Source organism: Phoenix dactylifera, chromosome 5 (assembly GCF_051530095.1).
Source record: "Phoenix dactylifera cultivar Ajwa chromosome 5, Ajwa_hap1_PhDact_Kaust_v1.1, whole genome shotgun sequence".
In the NCBI taxonomy this organism is placed as follows: domain Eukaryota; kingdom Viridiplantae; phylum Streptophyta; class Magnoliopsida; order Arecales; family Arecaceae; genus Phoenix; species Phoenix dactylifera.
Window position 1 is genome coordinate 37,844,337 of NC_143194.1, and position 20,194 is coordinate 37,864,530.

General features: G+C 38.4%; 1 protein-coding gene across 1 annotated transcript; it reads right to left on the bottom strand.

Moving 5' to 3' along the window:
- Positions 1 to 304: 304 nt before the first annotated feature.
- Positions 305 to 19,229, bottom strand: LOC103709777 (serine/threonine-protein kinase PBL34-like). The gene is made up of 6 exons (XM_008795278.6): positions 18,492 to 19,229; positions 8,007 to 8,344; positions 7,768 to 7,903; positions 2,641 to 2,777; positions 2,413 to 2,536; positions 305 to 1,189 (listed from the first exon to the last, which is right to left on the bottom strand). The coding sequence occupies exons 1-6, from the start codon at positions 18,679 to 18,681 to the stop codon at positions 678 to 680; spliced, it is 1,437 nt and encodes a 478-aa protein (XP_008793500.2). The 5' UTR covers positions 18,682 to 19,229; the 3' UTR covers positions 305 to 677.
- Between the last annotated feature and the right edge of the window lie 965 nt (positions 19,230 to 20,194).

Genomic DNA, 20,194 nt, shown 5'->3' on the forward strand with positions numbered 1-20,194 from the left:
TTTGGATTAGCGAGCAGAGACCTCGTCAGCCGTCAGGTCACCAGATCTCTTCACGGATTAGGTTTGGAGCGATGACAACATCCACTCAACCTTGCTGTGGGTCCTCTAGCAAGTTCATATGATATTCATTATTTTCAACCCAGGCTATCTTGTAGAATCCAAATAACTGGTCAACCTAATTTTACAACTACATTATGCTATTTACTTGCCCTACTCCTATTATGTTTATATTTCAGTACTGAGAAAGAGAAATATTTCTGCACTGTTTTAACCATGTTCATGAAGTCATTCAACTTGTAACTTGTTGAACAAAACTGCCCCTCTACTGCATTAAGTTTAATTTAATTACAAAAGAAAGAAAATAGAACCCTTTTCTTCTCCTGGGATCTCCTCCTTTTTGCTTCTTGACAAAATCTGATAACCCTGCCAAATATCTTTGAAACGAATCTAGCTAATATCAAACAACTGACAATTACTTGAATAAGACAAACAGGCATCAGTTATAATTATCCTTAAGAGGTGTATCTTCAGATAATTTAGAATCAACAGAGAATATTGGTCAATTAAACCTCACTGTTGAATGTCCACCAGCACCAGCATCAACACAAGCCTGCAGACCTAATGCCCATCCTAGTTTTGTATTCCTCTGAGGAGATGACAGATGGAAATGGATGAACTCATGGCTGTTCAGCATTGATCTTTGGTGATTGATGGTACGGAGAATTAATCGTGCTATTTGAAAGGCTCCTCATTGGTTGCTGCCCATTTTTAGAGAAGGAAATTTGTTTCTTTAAGCCATTTCGGATACTTGAATTACTGCTATTGGCAGCACCATGATCTCCTTGGATGGTTTGAAAGTAGTATGATGAACTGGCCATGTCTTTAAGGTTGAGTAGTGGTTTCAGGGCTTCCACCACTTCACTCATAAGCGGTCTGGCTTTGGGATCCCGACTGAGGCAGCGGTGTGCCAGCTCAGCTGCCTTTTGTGCCCCTTTGACAGAGAAATGGCCCTGCAGGCGAGGGTCTATAAGCCTGTAAAAGCGCCGCCTTTCCCCAAGATGGGGGCGTGCCCATTCAACCAGGTTATGTTGGCCATTGGGCCGATTCTTATCCATAGACCTTCTCCCTGTTAGAATTTCGAGTAGGACAACCCCGAAGCTGTAAACATCGCTCTTTGAAGTCAGATGTCCTTGTACGAAAAAGAAGAGACATATCAGAAGCCAGAATATCACAGCAAACTCAAAAGCCAAAATATCAAGCCACATCCAAACTGAATTGTAGTAGTCTAACATGGATAAAATAAGAACCTGAAGGGATACAATTCATAACTGTGTTGTTTAATAAATGGTGAAATATGAAAATGATAATATCTGAATTGGCCTCAAGCAATATCTATGAATGCTTAGTTTACTATTTCAGACTTACATAATGAGAGCTACTTTTGAAAGCAACGTACTCATTTTCTCTATCAAGTTGTCTCCTTATTATCTCCAGGTTCTGTCTATTCTGGGCATCTGTTACTTTAATTCCCCATACCAAAGAAGAACTAACAAAATGCAGAGCTTCCTCTAGGGATGTCATAGGGCTACGATTCAAGAAGAAATGCTCAAGTACCTACACCTGATGATTGGGTGGGCAAACATGAGAGGGAGCGGTGGGCATAACATATTTGCAATCTATAAATATAGAACTTATAGACTAATTGCTAGGAAGATTTCAGATTGAGTAAATGAAGAGTCCAAATACTAACACAGCATGTGGGGATGACAGACATCATAGGCAGACAAGGTTTGTTGACGAACTTCTGGTGAAATCATGACAAATCAAGGTTCGCTTGTAAATATCTTCAGTAGCATTGCCTGCCTAGTAGAGTAGCAATGACTGGAAAAGCCATAGTCTAAAAGACTTTTGAAGTGCTTGTGCTGCCTCCAAAGATCCAATGGAACAAACAACTGATATCTCTGCTACACTATGGAATAATCAAAGTGACAGGAGGATGTTGATACTCATGAGGCCAGCACCAAGTAATTAGGATTATATTTAAATATATATTATATTGCTATAACCATATCTTCCTTCTGGATATTGCTTTTGCTCTCATCGTTTGAGAGAAAAAGAACTGGGAAATAAAGGTACCTTTCCAAGTCCAATTGCAGTTACATTTCTTAAGTACTCATGCTCAACAAAAGAACCAGATGCATCTATTCGAAGAATAGCAAGCCGTGATTATTTATTGGCAAAATATAGCAGAAAAATCTCATCAAAATATTAGCAAAATATTTCTGTTATTTGGTCGACTTGTTTCGATTTTTAAGCAAACACAGCGTTGTGAAACAATTATCAACTCTAATGCCAAGTCTGCATGCAAATTGTTTCCACAATTCAGAAATAAAAACATTGCGGTAAAGTTACCTGTCATTACATATTCTGGAGCTGCATAACCATACGTTCCCATCACTCTTGTGGACACGTGAGTCTTGTCTCCCTCAGGGCCATCTTTAGCAAGTCCAAAATCAGAAAGCTTGGCATTGTAATCCTGGAAAAGCACATGGTCAGAAAGGGGGAGGAAAGAGCGGGAACATGAGGGAGAATATATATATATATATATATATATTGTTGCTAGGAAGTTCAGTTACGTACTGAATCAAGCAAAATATTAGACGTCTTAAAATCACGATATATAACTGGTCTTTCTGCTTCTTCATGAAGAAAGGCAAGACCCTTTGCAGCTCCTAGTGCAATTTTCAATCTAACAGACCACGAGAGTGGAAGAGATCCTGTTACCCATTAAAAATGTTAACGAGCAGTTCAACATAGTAAAAGATAGCACAATGCTCAAGCTTGCAAATTTGAGAATACAAAAACCACATCTTTCAAGGTCGGTAATATATGTAAAGGCCATAGCAGGGGCATAGCCCTATTTGTCCCTATGTAGTTCATAGTGCTATCCCTAAATCAACTCATTAACACATGCCCTTCAAATGGAATCTATCCACAAATGCACCACACCCACCTCCTCTCAACAAATGAGAAAAACAGCAGTAGCAATTGCTGAAAAGATATTAAAGTAACAAAAAAAAAAGAAATTTACAAGGCCAGCCAGATGGACAATATTAGTTGGTTGATTTTATAATTAATGCAAGGCATGGATAAAAAGTAAAACAGAAGCACAAAATCATGTAGAAGAGTGGATAAATATCTAAAATTTAACATGCCATGAATAGCTATGTCAATCTTAGGAATTGTATATCCTATATTTCTATTATAATTTTCAGTTAAAGAGTTACGGTACAAAATTGACGTCCTTGAGCTGCTGTCTAGTGTCTTTGCCAACGCATAAATGCCTCACCAGAAAGGACATTGTTCTCCAAATTTGATGTTTGAAGAACAAGGACGATTGCCATAACTATTACTATTACGAAAGTTGTAAGATTGTGATTGTCTCCATTCGTGGACAGCTATTTTAGCTCTACAAGTAATGGTTGTGGTCCGATAAAATTTTCAAGAAATCAGTATGTTCCCAGATAGACTCCTGATGCTTATCATAACAGAAACAAAGGGTGAACCAAACAGTATATGAACAATGAAACTACATAACTAGGGATGCAATTGAGCCAAACTTGATCAAGCTTGGGCGTGATCAAACCTGGTTCAAAATTAATCTTGAGCATGAACTCTAAGATCAAGCTTGATTTGGTTATCACTATTTTGAGATTTTGAACTCAATTTGAAACCAAACTGAACAGGAGCATAATTGATCCTAAATTAAGCCAAAAAACATTCAACCTTGAACTAAATCTCGATACAAGCTTGATTTGAGCTTGTTTTAACGTTTAACTGACTCAAAGAATAACCAAAAAAAATCAAAGGCTCGATCAAATGGTCCATTATGTATAATGTAATATATAATAATATAGCAATATATCATATAGATTTGCAAAATAATATATATCATATAATGGGCATCCCAGTGCATAAGGCTCCCACCACTGTAGAGTTTGGGGAGGGTCGATGTTAGGGGTGACAATTAGGTCGGGTCAGGTTAGATACAGGTTGGGTTTGATGCGGGTCAGGTCAAAAATTCATCAACCCAAACCCGACCTATTTATTAAACACATCAAAATTTTAAATCTGAATTCGGCCTGTTTATTAAACAGGTAACTTGACCCGACCTACATAACCCATTTATTAAACAGGTTAGACGGACTTTCAACAGGTTAAATTGATTTAAACAGGTTAAGTGGGTCGGGTTAAGCAAGTCAGAAATAGATTAAGCAGGTTTCAAATAGGTTAAATAGATTTTAAACAGGTTCAATAGGCCGGGTTATAACCCGACCCAATTATTAAGCAGGTCAAAATGGGTTAAATGGGTCAAAAATTTAAATATGAACCCAATCCATTATATAAACAAGTTTAGACAGGTTGACCCATTTACGACCTAAACCTGTTTATTTTAAACCCAAACCTCTTTAAAGCGAGTCGTTCACAGGTCGGATCACAAATTGCCACCCCTAGTCGCTGTACAAAACCTTACCCCTATATGCGAGAGGTTGTTTCTATAATTGTGATACCAGATTACAATGGAGCAACCCTACTGCTGCACTAAGGCCCAAACTCAAAATAGTATATATTATATAACATGGTACAAGGAATGAAACCGTCCCGAACCGTCTGATTCGAGGCCGCACCGATGGCAGACAAGGACTACTACGGCATTCAACATGAGAAACCAGAGGGGAAGAGAGAAGAAAAGAGAAAAAGAGAGAGGGAGAGAGATAGAGGGTGGCGAACAGCAAAAAAAGACCACCGGAGGGCCGAGGAGTGGCACAGAGGGGTAGAGGAGAGGCTCCGCCCTCCGGAACCCAGACATGCCTCTTTTTTTATTTGAAAATTTTATATGAAGTCAGCAACACCCTTGCCAACATCACTTAATATTTTCAAAATAAAAAAGGAACCTCGTCCGAAATTTATGTTTCATTCTGAAGTCGGCCACTCTCTTGCCAACTTCACTTAATATTTTCAAAATAAAAATGAGCCTCGTTCAGGACCCCTATGTCGAACAAAATAGGGGTCCGAACGGCAGAGCCCCTCCTCTGTCCCTCTGCACCACTCTCCGGCCCTTCGGTGGCCTTCGCCGGCCGTCTGCCACCCTCGTCCCTCCCTCCCCCTCTCCTTTCCTCTCTCTGTACTTCCCCTCTCTGCCATGTCAGGGCACACTGCACCGACCTTCACCCTCTCTCTCCCTCCCTCCCTCCTCCCCTTTCTCTTTTCCTCTCTCTCATTCTCCCTCTCCCTCGCCCTCTTTGCTATGTCAGTATGGGCCCAACATCGAACAGCATGGGGGCATATCGAATCGTGCCGCCAACCAACCGGTACGGACCCCGGTACCGGCACAACAATCCTTGACATGATATAGAATATAAATATATTCGTGCCTTCTCGAGCCAAACCTGATCAAGTGGGGTCAATTTTGGGCTCAACTTCAATTAATTTTGAGCTTCTTTTGCTAATTCAAGTTTGGTTTGTTTAATTCTAAATCGAGCTTGAATCGACCTTTCTCAAGCTACTTGGTTCATTTGACAGCCTATCTAGATAACTGGGTTAAATAAGCATTGTGCTATCTAGCATCAGCATTGCCATTTACACAAGCTTTTAACATCAACTTGAACTCTAGTAAGGCATGTCCCATGTTCCAAAAAGGGTGCTATATTTAGTATAAAAGTGCAATATTTTCAGACATTGAATGAGGTAACAAAAACTACAGAGAAAAATAATCCATAGGAAATAAAAAAACCTTCCATGTGCATTTTCTAGTCATCTACATGCCTGTATGTTTGGGTAGAAAATTTAGAAGGATAAAGCTTATATCATTAACAAGAGTATACAGTATGCAAAACTGCTGTTATGCATATTCAAGTAACTCCAGCAATTACTAAATTTCCAATAGCATGTAGTCTTTCTGTCCGAAGGCAAGGCCAGAAGAAACACACTTGGATGATTAAGTACAATTCTTTAAATTAACAGAGACAACTCTGAAATCAAAAGTCATAACTTGTTATAAATGTCAAATTATTAATTACTCAAAATCGACTCAACTTAAATTTATGAGGTAACAATATGCGAGCAACTTAATTCCAAAAGTTATAAAAGCATATAGTGATGAAAACACAACTGAAGCTCCAAAAGGACAAAAGGACAAGTCAACCTCATATTATCTCAATAAGGACATTGAACATAACCATAAGAATAACCAGCAAGCCTTGTCAAAGGACATGAGTCATCTTTAGGAATCGTCATTGCCAATCATTAATAACAAAGACTACCTCTGGTGTTTTTAAGGATATTGAATCTATAGATACAAATTATCAGAGAAGCACACAAATAGAGCCAGAAGTGTTTGGCTACATGCTAGTTTAGTTGGACAGAACAATCCAACTGGAGATGTTTGTTGAGTCCCTGTGCTTTAAATATAAATGAAAGAAGTTTTATCAGTTTTTAAGACCAAAATTGTACTTTGTCAAACTTGAGTTCTAATGAAACAAATTCCTCCATGTTAATTCAACGCGATGACTTGAAGAATCCAATGAAACTGTTTGCTAGTTATGCTTGCCTTGTGAAATGCAATAAATCTATGGGATTTACTTCTCTGTGAACAAATATCCTTAGTTTTAAGACACATTCTAAGTAAACCACTACCTATTGGGCATAGCCAGTTGTAGCCAATTAAAGCAATCAATCCAGGTCCTCCAGTAGAATATATTAACTGCCCAGAAAGATACAAGTGTGCTGAAGCATTTTTCTGTCTATTAAACCGAGACTCCACAGCTGAGGACAAGTTCTGAACTCCAAAAAAAAAAAAGTAAAAAATAGTCTGTTTTGTCTCCGGTTGAAGATTTTGGGTTTAATTTATTTTTGATGGGGAATTGGTAGTGGAAATTGGGGGTGGAGGAAAGTATATATATAATGAGACAAAGTGATTGAATGTAAGTGAAAGTATTTGATTTTTTAGGACAACTAAATGAGGTTGGAGGGGGATATCAAAAACCAAATGTAAAGCATTTGGACAATGCATGTAATTATAGCATTCAGCTCAGGGAGTTGTAACTGATCAAGTGTTTTATGAGGATTTTGCTTCTGACAATTAAGATGTGAGACAAGTTATACTGTTTCTTAATAAAACAAAAAAATGGAGATCTGACAGCTCCCATATGTTAGCCAGCAGATCTTAAGCACCACCAGAGTCATGTGCTGATAACACCATTATGATAGCATTGCCTCTAAAGAGTCGGATGCATGATAAGGTCCATTTTTTTATGAAAAAAGAAGGAACGAGAAAGAAACAACTGACTCAACTATATCAAAGTCCTTTCATTCAAAAGCAGTATGCTTTGCTAATCCTACTAGAAACTATAAAGCCTGACGAAAGGTAAACTGTATATTAAGCCTTTGGCCCTCTCATTGAAAAATGTAACTAAAAGCAAGCAGATTTCTTGTATCTTAAGGCTTGTGACTGAAAACTTTTGATTATTATGAAATCCAGACTATCTTATATGACTCAGAGAAATAACTGTATTCCAGCTTAGAACAACATCACAGTAGGTGTTGACAAGTATTAAGTAGAAACAAAGATAGCATGCATACTTGCCTCACAAGCAAAAATTTCTCGACGAGCAGAACTATCATAAGAAACCGAAAGAGACTGCAAGCATAGACATGGCAAGATACAAAAAGAAATGAAATAGATTCATCATATAGGCAGTTACATACTTCTAAATAGATGATTCTCCAAACTCCCACGAGGCATGAACTCATACACCAGCAACCTCTGATCATCTTCTATGCAATACCCTACCAGTTTCACTAAGTGCGGGTGCAGAAGTTCACCAAGAAAATTAACTTCAGCCTGCAAAACCATGTGTTCCAATATGCAGAAGAAACTCTATATAAAAAGAAATTGTAGTAAATTATTTTGTGATGTCTCGAAACGGAAGGAGTAAGCTACATACGAGCCACTCTTTGTGCCCTTGAAGACCATCATGATTAAGCGTTTTTACAGCAACAGTAAGTCCTGTACCAGGTTTCACAGGAGCTGTTCCATTCTCCTCAATCCAGCCTTTGAAAACACAACCAAAGCCTCCTTCTCCAAGTAGACTCTCTGGTCTAAAGTTTCTTGTGGCTAACTTGAGCTCATGGAAAGTGAATTTTCGCAGCTGAGAAGCAACTTTGAGTTCGTCGCCCATTTTAGGAGTAGATACACTACTTTCTGCATTACTAGTGGTTGTAGAACCAGAGACCAATGGAACAGCAGGTTGGTCCCTGCTAGCATCATTAGTGGATTTATTTTCTGCAGGTCCAGATACAAAATATTGACTATTAAATAGGTTGTCATTGTTATCAAAAAATAAAGGAGCTGTTATCAATCAAAAGTTGCTGCTACTATGAAAGTCAGAAAATGAGTTAATTGTCAGGTAATATAAATAGAAATATCAAAAGCATGATGTGTTAAAGAAGATCATGGCAGAGAATGGGCACAGAGTGGTTAATGTCAATCCATTTGATGCAATTATTATAGGATGGAAGAAAGGACAAAAGGATACAGAGACTCATACCTTTCTTCATGCATGATAATTTTTTATCCCAAAAAAGAAACTGGAAGTATAATGGTAGCAAAAAAAAAAGAAGAAAAAGAAAGCGACACAGATCAACCAATACCTGGGAAGATATGAAAAATATAACAAAATGGAAAGAAATTAGATTATCAAATAAAAAAGCCAGCTGTGACCAAACCTTATAGACACTAATACATGGATTTTGAAATGGATATTCACTACACAAGATTGAAGTTGGAAAAAACAATGAGAAAAGAAAGGACATGAGCATGGATACGGGCACTCAATACAACACGTTAATTGTCAATCATATTAAGTGTTCCGATGTAAATGCTTAGCTGATACAAGCAGAGTTAGAAATGTTGAGCAATTTGTCAAGAATAGCTATATTTAATAATAGATTGTCGAGAATGGCCATATAGTAAAAGGCATGCACACCCATGACCACATATTGTATGTCCATCAAGAACTGAACTTGCTACCATAAAGCAGACATGCACTTGAACAATTATTTTATGCTTTTCATTAATTACACTAATTATTTTCATTTGTTGTGTGTGTATATCTTTAAATGCACATTTTATCCCAATTAAAATTAATTAACAGAAATAAGCAGCGGCAATACCTCTTATCTTCTTTTTATATATTAGGTTATTTATTACTTACTAGGCGGTATGAATTATGAAGGTAATGAAACCCTGTAAAAAATAATAAATGTATATTATCTATTGAGCATATCTGTTCATCATATCATCCGGTACTTAGATATCTTAACTCACATTTAAGCAAGATATCTACATATCTCTTACAAACAAGAGAAAAATTTTAAGAAGAAATTTAAAGCCTTCTACTCTTCAAATTCACAAGATAAACTGGGATCAATGTTTAAAAATCTGAAAGCATAAGAATTTTAGACTCTCAAAAAGGAACAAGTCTTGTGAATATTCCTGAATGATTACAAATATAGGAAATAATAAATTGATGATCCATGTAGGCCCCTGAAATGCTTGGTAAAATTAAACTTTGTCATTTCTGATTTTTGACTAAGCTATATCTTTTAATCTAGGAAGAATTTGGCAACATGACAGAAGGTGAAGTTGATGTACAAGTTGACATATAGCTTCCACCTAGTTTTGGAAACTTTTGTAGTATTTTTCTATTTTGGAAAAACTCGGCCTGACTAGGTAGGGGAGGATTCCAACCTAAATTAGGGGATGAACCTCACTATATAAATAGAGGCTTTATAGTATAGATTTGTACACATATTGATGAAAAGAAAGTAAAGTGGGTTTTACCATGCTTTCTACCCAATTTCTTTCTAGTTTATTGTCTTCTTGAATTTTGTAAGAGATTTGAGTTGAGCAAGAAGCATAAAGAGCATGAGAATCCACTACTGCAAAGCTAACCTATAGGAGCACCATTTTACCAATAATCAAATATACCCATTGCTAAAAATCATTGTAAGAGGTGGCCATTGACGACCCCTAGAAAATTGATTGGATATTAAGTATTTAACAAACAATATCAAGATGTAACAGATCTCTTCTTCTAAAACCCCAATCCACGACATATGAGACTTGGATACCCAATCGATCCCATCTTGTCATCAAAATGCCTAACCTCTAAGGAATTCCATGGCCATTCGCTTTAATCACCTAAGAGTATTGGGTACCTAATAAATTTTCATCTACTTTCTCTTCTACTCGCCTTTCTTTAGCCTAGATACCACCATACCTAGACAACATCCATCAAGCTCAATTGAAAGAGAAGTTGCCCAAACAGATTTGTGGGTTCCATGGCGTGCATCCCTACCAAAGAGAGAAATGTTGCCCGGATTGGGTGCCTTACTCAGCACAGGATGCTAGATTCTATGGCTGGAGCGCAACCCTAAGCCGGCAGCAAGGCAGGCGGCCTCGAAGAAAAGGAGAACGCCTAAAGTTAGAGAAGCCCCAGCTCTCAAATACCCCCGCCAAAAATACGCCTTGCAGCGACCCACTTCCAATTAAATGTTGTAATCATTTGGGTGCAGAAGACGTGGCTCCCTTGCACATGTCAATGAGAAGGCAACCTACCTGTGCCTCACCTTGAGACCTTCATCCCGTCTCCACCTTCATAAAGCTCATGTAACCTTCTTGTACTCATATAATGGCAAACCTCAATAAATTTTCTGAGTTAGGTCTTCCCTAACTCTTTTCAATCAAAACAAAATAAAGAGAAGTCGGTAAGATCTTGCATTATCTCTCTCCCTCCCTCTCTAACCTTCCGTAGTTACTGCTATGATCTTGGGAGACTAGTTCTTGTTGAATTGTGTTTGAATTTGATAATAAAATTTGCTAAAGATCGCCCTTCATAATGTAGATTTGCCCAAATCATTTGATAACATATTTAGGATATCTTAACATTCTCCTATTTGAATTCCAAGTCTATAGATAATGCCATGAAAAATTATACCAGAAAAGGAAAAAAGATCTTTTCTTGCCCATCATTGTTGTAATGACAAAAAATGGAATATATGTGCTTTCCATACAAAGAAATAACTCGATGTGCAAGATGTTGGTTGTATCCCACATCAAGGCACAACTAGAATTTCTACATTGATGGGACAAAGTCTTTAGACTTTCTAATATACATTTTACCTTATCCTAATAATTGTAAATAAAATTTGATTAAAAATAAAAAATTTTCTAATTTGCATAGTTTATCATTAATTTTGTACCAAGTATATAAAGTATCTATCACATGGTTGCTCAAAAAATAGAAAAGTTTCCATCCTGAAATGAAAAAGCATGAGAAGAGAGGGCAATTTAGCACTGTCAACCTTGTAGACATTGTTACTTATTGAGACAGCTAATAGAAGTATACATCACTTTCTTATTGATATGCATAATTTATTTCTGAATTAGAGAAGAGGTACAAGTTTCTTCTTAAATTATGGACTTGTCAGTTCATAAAAAGCAGAAATAAACCAAATCTAATTTTCAAAAAGTTGTATGCTGTTAATTTCTACAAGGCATTGAACACATGCTTCACAACAGGAAGATGAAAGAATACCATATGGTAAAAATTTGAAAATTGCCAGAGGTTTATTATTAGAAAATGATGAAAAAAGGTCAAATAAGAGAGACACAATTAGTAAGCATGGAATTCCACAACATGGGATCACAAGCATGTCGAACTATTGTCATATCTCATAAGCACGGGCAAAGCAACTATGTGAATGGCACTCTATGAACCATGAGAAGGTGACCAATCAGTTATTGCCAGTGAATGACCTATATAGGACATAGAGAAAGAAAGTGTTGGTTGAGGCATACTTCAGATTTGATGGATTTGGAGATTATTATATATTTTTGAAGTTAAGGATTTTAATCTTGTAACAACCAAATTGTTACCATCATAGAATTATAAGGGCCAAGCTCTAAGGTTGTTGGATTGTGAAGTAGGAGGGGGTATGCAAGAACCCGTGCGGGCGTGTGTTTAGCCCCACATCGGTCATTCGTTGAGTAAATCTTGGGTACTTATACATGATTAAGGAATCCAAATAATACCTTTCGGCTAACCTTTTTGGGTAAGGTCCTAGTTTGTTACAAGGTAGGTCGACCTTGGGAGTTCAGGACAGCAAAGTGGGACCTATGGGAGGGAAAGTGGGGCTTCCCAAGTTGGGAGGATGGTGGCAACCACAGATTAGGTTCAAGGGAGTGGGGTGCAAAACAACAAGTTGGAGAATGGAGGGGTTGAACAAGGGGCCCCAGCAACCACAAGCTTCATAAGAGTTTTTACGTACATTAAGGTGCAACAACGCCCTAATAAACTTCATCTCCAACCCTAACCCACATGAGCCTTTTCTGTGACATGCCTCACATAGTAACATCTTGCCAAAGAGCCTCAAGCTATTTTTGGAGTGTTGTATTCAAAAGTGTGAGGCAAGGCATATCTCAAGCAATCCTATTGAAACAATGACTCAGATCTCAGCTTATATCTGAATAAATTTTTAATTGATCACCGAGATTGCCAGGGTCTTACTTTATGAGCCTTGTAAGCACTATGGACATAACCAAATGTTATATTCTCTCTTCCTAGTGTTTCTAAAAACCAGCATTGCATTGTGCCTTCTTCATATTCATTGAGAAAGAGAGAGAGAGAGAGAGAGAGAGAGAGAGAGAGAGAGACGGCTGCCTTCGCTACCTCAATTCTGGTTTAGGCAGCCCAACTATTAGAATGGTGTCAAATAAGCCTCCATGCCTTGGTGATAGGAGAATGAAATTGCAATTTCTATAACGTGTGAATGTATGGCTTTTAGAGTTAACATTTTTATGACTAATATGCCTCAAATACTTAGCATTAGCAAGGCCATTAGGAATTTGAACTTACTAAAATAAAAGAAAAAAAAGAAACTTTTGAACTTCATGAAGCTAAAAGGGCCAAATCCAAAAATCTTTGTACTTTCACAATCACCCTTTGATATGAGGGCTTATGATTCTGGAAACTAGTTGCATCACTCATATTCTTCATTCATGTACTCGACGGTTGACTCGTTTAATTTCTCAACTTCTTTTATATCTTGAAACTTTTGAAGAAAATGGAAAGAATTTTACAGCCCATAATCCAATCCACAATTCTACTGATTTGACCCTATTTATGATTTACAACTCCATCCCGATCTTGACAATATTGCTTTCTAGATTGTCCTCACTCCTTATCCATGGTCCCTAGCAGTAATCAAGCCCTTTTGGTTGATACTACAATCTCAATCTAAGCATCATTTTTTATAATTTCACTTAACCACACTCACTTTCACTCCCTCTCTAAAAGCCATGAAGGTCCTTTTATTAAGATCAGCATTTCACTCTAAGCAATTCTTCCTATGAACTAGTTTTTAAATCTAAACGAAGCTTGGACACAGCTACATGACATGAAAATTGGACCCTGACCCAATCCTAAACCAACATGAACCGCAGGTTCTTGGGGTTCAACATGGGTCATCGAGGTGAAAACCTAACGCAATTAATTTGCACCCAACTTAACCAAACACTCAAATGGAATAGACCAGATCTGGCCATAATCTTGGACAGAGAATCTTTTGGGTCAAGAATGGGTCACACCAAACCCCTGTCCAACAGGACCTGCTTCGACCCATATCCACAATCAGCTCAAATTGAATAGTTATATAATCATGAATAGTGCAAGATTTATAGACCTCCAATTCATTTAATGTTTCAGTTTCAAGGTCAAGAAACACATGGCCATGTACCGCAAAAATGTCATTAACTCAAATTTTCTATAATGGGAGACTCTTAAAAATTAACCTTACTCTTCAATCGATGGAATTGTTCTTCTCAATTTAGATGCAACTTCTTTAAAGAAAATGTTAATAAGCTTCCAGTCACTTCTTTGATCAACGTAAGGAGACCTCTTGGAATCATGTAACGGACAATAATGATCATCCTTGAACTTCTCAATGACTTTTCCCCAATATATTTTTGTCCTCAAAAGGTGCAAACTGACATGATTCTCAAAAAAGGTCATGGCAGACGCCAAGGTGGTTTTGGTTCTGAATCGCCATGCCATGACCTGTGGCAGCTTAGCATGGCATCCTAGCTAATGACGAGCAATGTGGCAGACATAAAACAATTTTGAAGTGGATGTCTTTATTTTTTTTATGAATATGTATAACAAAAAGCACCATGACTTCCTCTACCCCACTCCTCACAATCAACCGTCAATTTTTAGCATTTTACTTTCTTAAATAATGATATAATGTTTTAATTTGTGACTCTGTAGAAACACAATTAATTAATTTGACGTATCCATTGACGTGTAACAAAAATAACAATTGGTCATACTTACTATTACTCATTGAATCTTAAATCAAACACATGAATTCATGGGAGACATTGTTCCTTGGATGATTTGTAAGGTAAAATATTAATATCTTTTTAGCAACCAACCTTGCACGCATTTCGCTTGCCATTTGTTGCATGGCATGAAACCCCTCGGCCGCTACGTATCCACCAAACGCTTTTAACGCATTGGGTAGTTCCAACAAGCCTCTCTTAGAAAGACTCATAATATTATTAGCACATCCTCTTTGAATCTCACTATACATTTCTTACAAACCATGCTTGACTAAAATAATATTATAGTTTTTATATGACATAAATGGTCATGAAAGGAACTTCCTTCGGACACAATATGCTTCATATAACTGGCATTTTGTCCAATAGTTTAATAGCCATTGAAACATCTGATGACTTCCTGTATTGTCATACCCCTTGTAATCACATAGACCAAACAAGTTTCACAATTCCCATCAAACAGCTCAAGTGTACAGTGCCTCACCTTTCCAAAAGAAAAGGTGTTGACAACAACCCTTTGTAGATTTCTTCAATTGTTAAACCATTCGATTCCCAAAACAATCTAAACTAGAAGGATGAGATCAAGGTTTTAAATACTAGCGGGATAGCAGGGCATCTAACCATCTAGTATCAAGATAGGACACCAACCTATGCACCGGGATGGGACAAGTCGAGAAGGAACTGGGACAAGACAGGATATCCATCGTCCCGAGTGGCAGGATGCTAGGCATCCATTCCACAGAAAAACCAGCACAGTTCCATCGCATGATATTTAAAACCTTGGATGAGTTAACCAATTAGAAAGCCTTATTCCTCCCTAATTTGCACTTAGAATCTGCATGATTGTCTAGCTATGCACTAAGCCTATGACAAGAGAAATAACTCTAGTCCTAAATTAGTAAACCTATGGAAATTTGATTTACCTCAATATACAGAATGTTAATCAGCATTCTCATAGGCACTACCAACGAGCCTGGATGGTCCAACGTAAAGCAACTAGCAAATCCACAATTTAGGTACCTGTTGCATTCATACATTCCAAGCAGGGCAATCACGCAAGTAGGTGCCTACGTGGCTGCCTAGGCACGTAACAGCCATCCCATACTTGGGCAAGTACCTTTATGGATGTACGCATGCTTTTTGGCGCAATTAACAAGTGATATAAGAGTAACCATTTTATGTTAGTCCACATGTTTATCCTTAAACAATTAAATTTCAATATCTTAAAATTATTTTATTAAGGAAACAAATAAGTAACATTTTTTGGCAGTTTTACCAAATGCCTAGGATCATGGTATGTTGAACTGTGTCAAACCGGCAGGTTCGGGGCATACCAAACTAGACCGGTTAGGGACCGACACAGATTTTACTAATTAACTTGGTTCACTCGATTAAAACCCACTCCCTTCCCTCCCCGACTCGGTTAATAGGCCATGTTGCCCCCTTCGCAATGTTTCAAGACTTCTCCCCCTCCTCCGAAAATCGCAACCGCTCGGAGCACGCCTCCACTCAACGCTTGCCCCTCTCCGGCATCATTGGTAAGAAACCCATCCTCCTCCTCCTCTCTCTCTCCCCCTCTCTCTCAACCTCTAGCCCTACACCAAGACGAAAGCAGGGAGAGGCAATTTTTTATTTTTGGTTCTAACCCTCGGCTCTTTTCAGTTTACTTTTTTATGTTGGTGGGGGGGGGGGGGGGGGGGGGGGGTTACAGGTGTTTATGGGAGGGTTACCCCAAGTTGTGCAGCCCGTTGTCTACCAACTGTTTCTATCAAAAAAAAAGGAGATTCCAAAACTATAGAAATTTAACTCAAATAGTTATAATAGCGATGTCATTTCTCAAACTCATTGTATTCTTTGACGAAATTTCTATCAACTAAACACATACTCACGATCATATAATCATCTAAAAGTAAATAAACATATATGGCATTGTTTTCCATAAGGCATAATCAACATTATTGTCGACAATCCAAGTGCACAGCAAGGAAAACAACTAATTGGTCCATTGGTTGGATGTTTCACTCACTATGATAAAATAATCACATCTTACCTACCAAATATACTCCATGAGCATGCATATAGGCAAATTTTGTCCAAAAAATTCGGACTTAGTTATGAACCCTAGTTTGTTATACTTATTTTCTTGACTTGTAAGTATCGTGCTGTATATGTCCATGCATGTAAGTAGAAGATGCATGGATATGGATATAAGAATCAGATTCACATATGAAAGCTAGGTGTTTGGCTTGATAAGAAGGGGAAAAAAAAAAAGAAGATATGGGGATACATAGGATAAATTATAATTTTAACTAAATTTTACAAGTTTTTACCTTTAATATCATTTGTTTAATATTAAAAATAAATATTAAGAAGATAATGTTTGTTAAGGTCTTCGAACACGTCTTTCTCATTCAAACTTTCCCATTAACTTAAAATATATTAAAAAATAATATTTGGAAAGTTAGTTTAATACCTAAATCCTTGACTAATCACTAAAACGAATAAATACTCACTTCTACATGAAAATAGGGAGTCAAAAATATTTTTAGAGGCATTCAGCTCTTCTTATCTTTAAACATAGCGATTATAGAATTTCATAAGTATTCAAGTGTCTAATACTTATCTGGCTTTGATCTATATCCAACACAGATTTTTGGAGCTGAACAGAAATATCTTGGTAACACAGCTTGTAAGAGCTATACCATGTTGACTAGGTATGGGCAAGGCACAAGGGGTTATGCCATGACCCACCTTTACATGTATTTTTAAGTATTTATTGGTTTACATCAGTTGCTTGGCCGCATGCTTGTTAACATAAACCAACATTGATATGATATGAAACAACACTACTTTTTTGTCATTGCACATGACATGAACATCGTAACACAGCATAATATGGTGTCTTATCAACTATGCCAGTATATGACTAGCAGCAGTGCAGCACATGGTACTTAATCCTTCTGATGTCTGCTTTCCACCTGAGAGGCATGTTCTTTAAGTCGCTGGTATCTAGGAGGGAGGCATATTTCATGCTTTCAGAGTCGATTCCCCTACATAAGCAAATGAAAAGGTAGATATCAAGGTAAGAAGAAACCACCAACTTCTCCTTCATTGATGAAGGCTAAAGCAGGTTATTATGATTTTTCTCCATGATATTCATGACTCAAATTTCTTCATTTTCATGAGCCCCTGTTAAAGGGGCATCCAATTGCCCTCCATCCTAATTCCCATTCATTCATTCTATATCACCCTTTTAGAACTTGCACATTTTCTATACTGCATTTTGGGGGGGAAAAAGAAACAAAGAGGGGAAAAAATCAAAGATAAAAAACCCCAATTAATCCTAAAACAAAAATTGCCATCTCTCCCAATGCGAACATTCCTATGGCTCCTTCTTCTATCAAGAAAAGAATCTCCAATATCCGATACTTGTACTTTTTATTATAGAGAAAGAGAGAGAGAGAGAAAGGGAAGGAGACCTACCCACACTATAATTACCCAAGTTCAAACACTTGGAAGTGCACCATCCAGTACTCGAACATTGAACATCTGGTTACTAAGTAGAGGGATGTAACTATCAGGGTGCACGCCGCACTTCACCGGTATTCAATACCTCTTCAAACTAAAACTATCGGACTAGCATGACTTTATCCTTCTTTCACTTTATGTTGGTGTTAATTCAACAAAAGAATGCCCAGAACATTGGGATTTAAATATTTTTTAAAAAATAAATATTAAAAAAATGTGGCCAGGCGATACCACAATATCCCAAAGGAACAGTAATATAGAACTTGCAACGTACAGTATCTTCTACCTAAACAATCTTATTTACCGAAATAAAACAAATGCCTATAGGGAAACAAACTTAGCAGTTCTCCCTGCATAATTTCCCATAGATCGTAAAGCAATTCGAATAATAATAACCAAGAATAGCAATATTTCCTAGAAATAGAAAATTCAAAATGCTAATAAGCCGTAAATTCAAGAAAAGCATTGATCAAACAGTCTACATTTTTGAGGAAGTTACCGCAAAGAGTGCTGGCGCCGCTAACAGACGTATCCACTTTCGATCTCGAGATGAAGCACGCAATCAAACGAAGCTTGACCCACGTCCATCGCGTCCTCCACTTCTTCTTCTCGTTCTTGCCGTTCCTTCCTTCCGATTTCCCATCACTCTCCCGGGACACCACTTCAGCCGCCTCGGGCCCCAATCCCATCTCTTCCGAGATCAACAGCAAAACCCTCCAAATAACAAACCCTCGGGATTCCGACCAAATGACTGGAACTAGTAACCCTAAAATAAAATAAGAGAACCCAACAAGATAACCCGATGCCGAGATCTTGAAACCACCCCGTACCTCAGAATTTTCCTCTCGGAGCCTCCGGAACCCTAGCGAACACTCCCGCGGGTACCACACGGAACCTAGAAGCCGACCTGCTCCCGGCGAAAAGAACAGGCTCCGGCCGCCGGCGATCAGAGCACCACCCGGAGCGCCGCCCGAAGGAAGCCGGCGGGGGGTGGGAGAAGCGGAGAAGGGCTCCGGAAGCCGTCCCAGCTCCCGGAGGTCGCCGGCATTGGAAGGGCTTGGGGGGGCAGAGAGAGGGTTTAGAGAGAGAGCAAGAGAACGAGAGGAGCGAGGGTGATGGCTTTTGGAGTAGAACAAAGAGGGACGAGACAGGGGAAGTATGGAAGACTGGGGGGCTGGGGGGTGGTAAAGTGCGGGCAGTTCGGGCAGCAGGGAAAAAGATGCAGGGGCAGGTGACAAGCGGCAAAAGCGGGCAGGGCGGGCAGTGGGAATATTGAGCCAAGAACGAGGCAGGGAGTGGAGGCGGAAATCTTCCACGCGTCCGCGTAAAGATATTATGCGGAAAACGATCTGCCGTTGGTTCTGTCCATTCGTGCATCGCTGCCGCCCGATTATCGCGTGAAGCTCACGCGTCGAGTTTGTTCCGTAATGACGAGAAACGAACGGCTTGGATGGTCCTATGTGGATGGTACGGACGGCAGATTGGAGGACGGGACGCGCCCAGGTTGCGTGTCTTTGATCCCACTCGGCAGCACGTTGTTTTGTCTTTTCTCTCCCCATTATTTATGGCCCGTATCCCTTCCTCTTTTGCCTCCCTGTCCCGACCTACCAAATTGAACCCGGAAAAGCGCGTTACCGCACGTATATATAAACTCATATGCTCTGTTTCAGGGTGCATTCTTTAGGGGGTATTAATTGATATGCTCCGATTACAGCCAACTACTCAGGGGAAAAAAAAAAAAAATCCCAGCTCTTCATTTGTAAGTTGTTTGACAATTAGGACACCTTTTCTATAACAAGCCCAGCTGATTATTTACCCAAAAAACAAACCTAGCTGATTGTTTACTCACAAAACAAACCTAGCTGATTGTAGAGATGGTAATTGTAGCCGATGCATCTATATTTAATCTTACCTAATTCAAATAGGATGGGTTTTATCCAACTCGTTAGATATTTTTAAATACCGGGGTAGGTATGTGTTCTCGAAAAATATTTGAAACAAATTCAGGTGCAGAAATAGACTCAATATAACCTTAATCTAAATCCCTCCTTCCAAAGTTACAATAATTTTAGAATATTTGCATGATGAGTTAATGCGACCCAATCCGATCCATCTTATCTATCGAACGACACTGTTTATTTTACCCGGCCTGAGGTAGGTATAGATATGAAGGTTTTAATTGTGGGGTGGGTACGGATATTG

Coding starts and splice junctions, on each gene's coding strand:
- LOC103709777 (XM_008795278.6), bottom strand. CDS start 18,681: ATGGGATTGGGGCCCGAGGCGGCTGAAGTGGTGTCCCGGGAGAGTGAT. Junction 8,345..18,491: donor CGGCGCCAGCACTCTTTGCG/GTAACTTCCTCA, acceptor CTGGACCTGCAG/AAAATAAATCCACTAATGAT. Junction 2,537..2,640: donor CTAATATTTTGCTTGATTCA/GTACGTAACTGA, acceptor GTGCTTTTCCAG/GATTACAATGCCAAGCTTTC.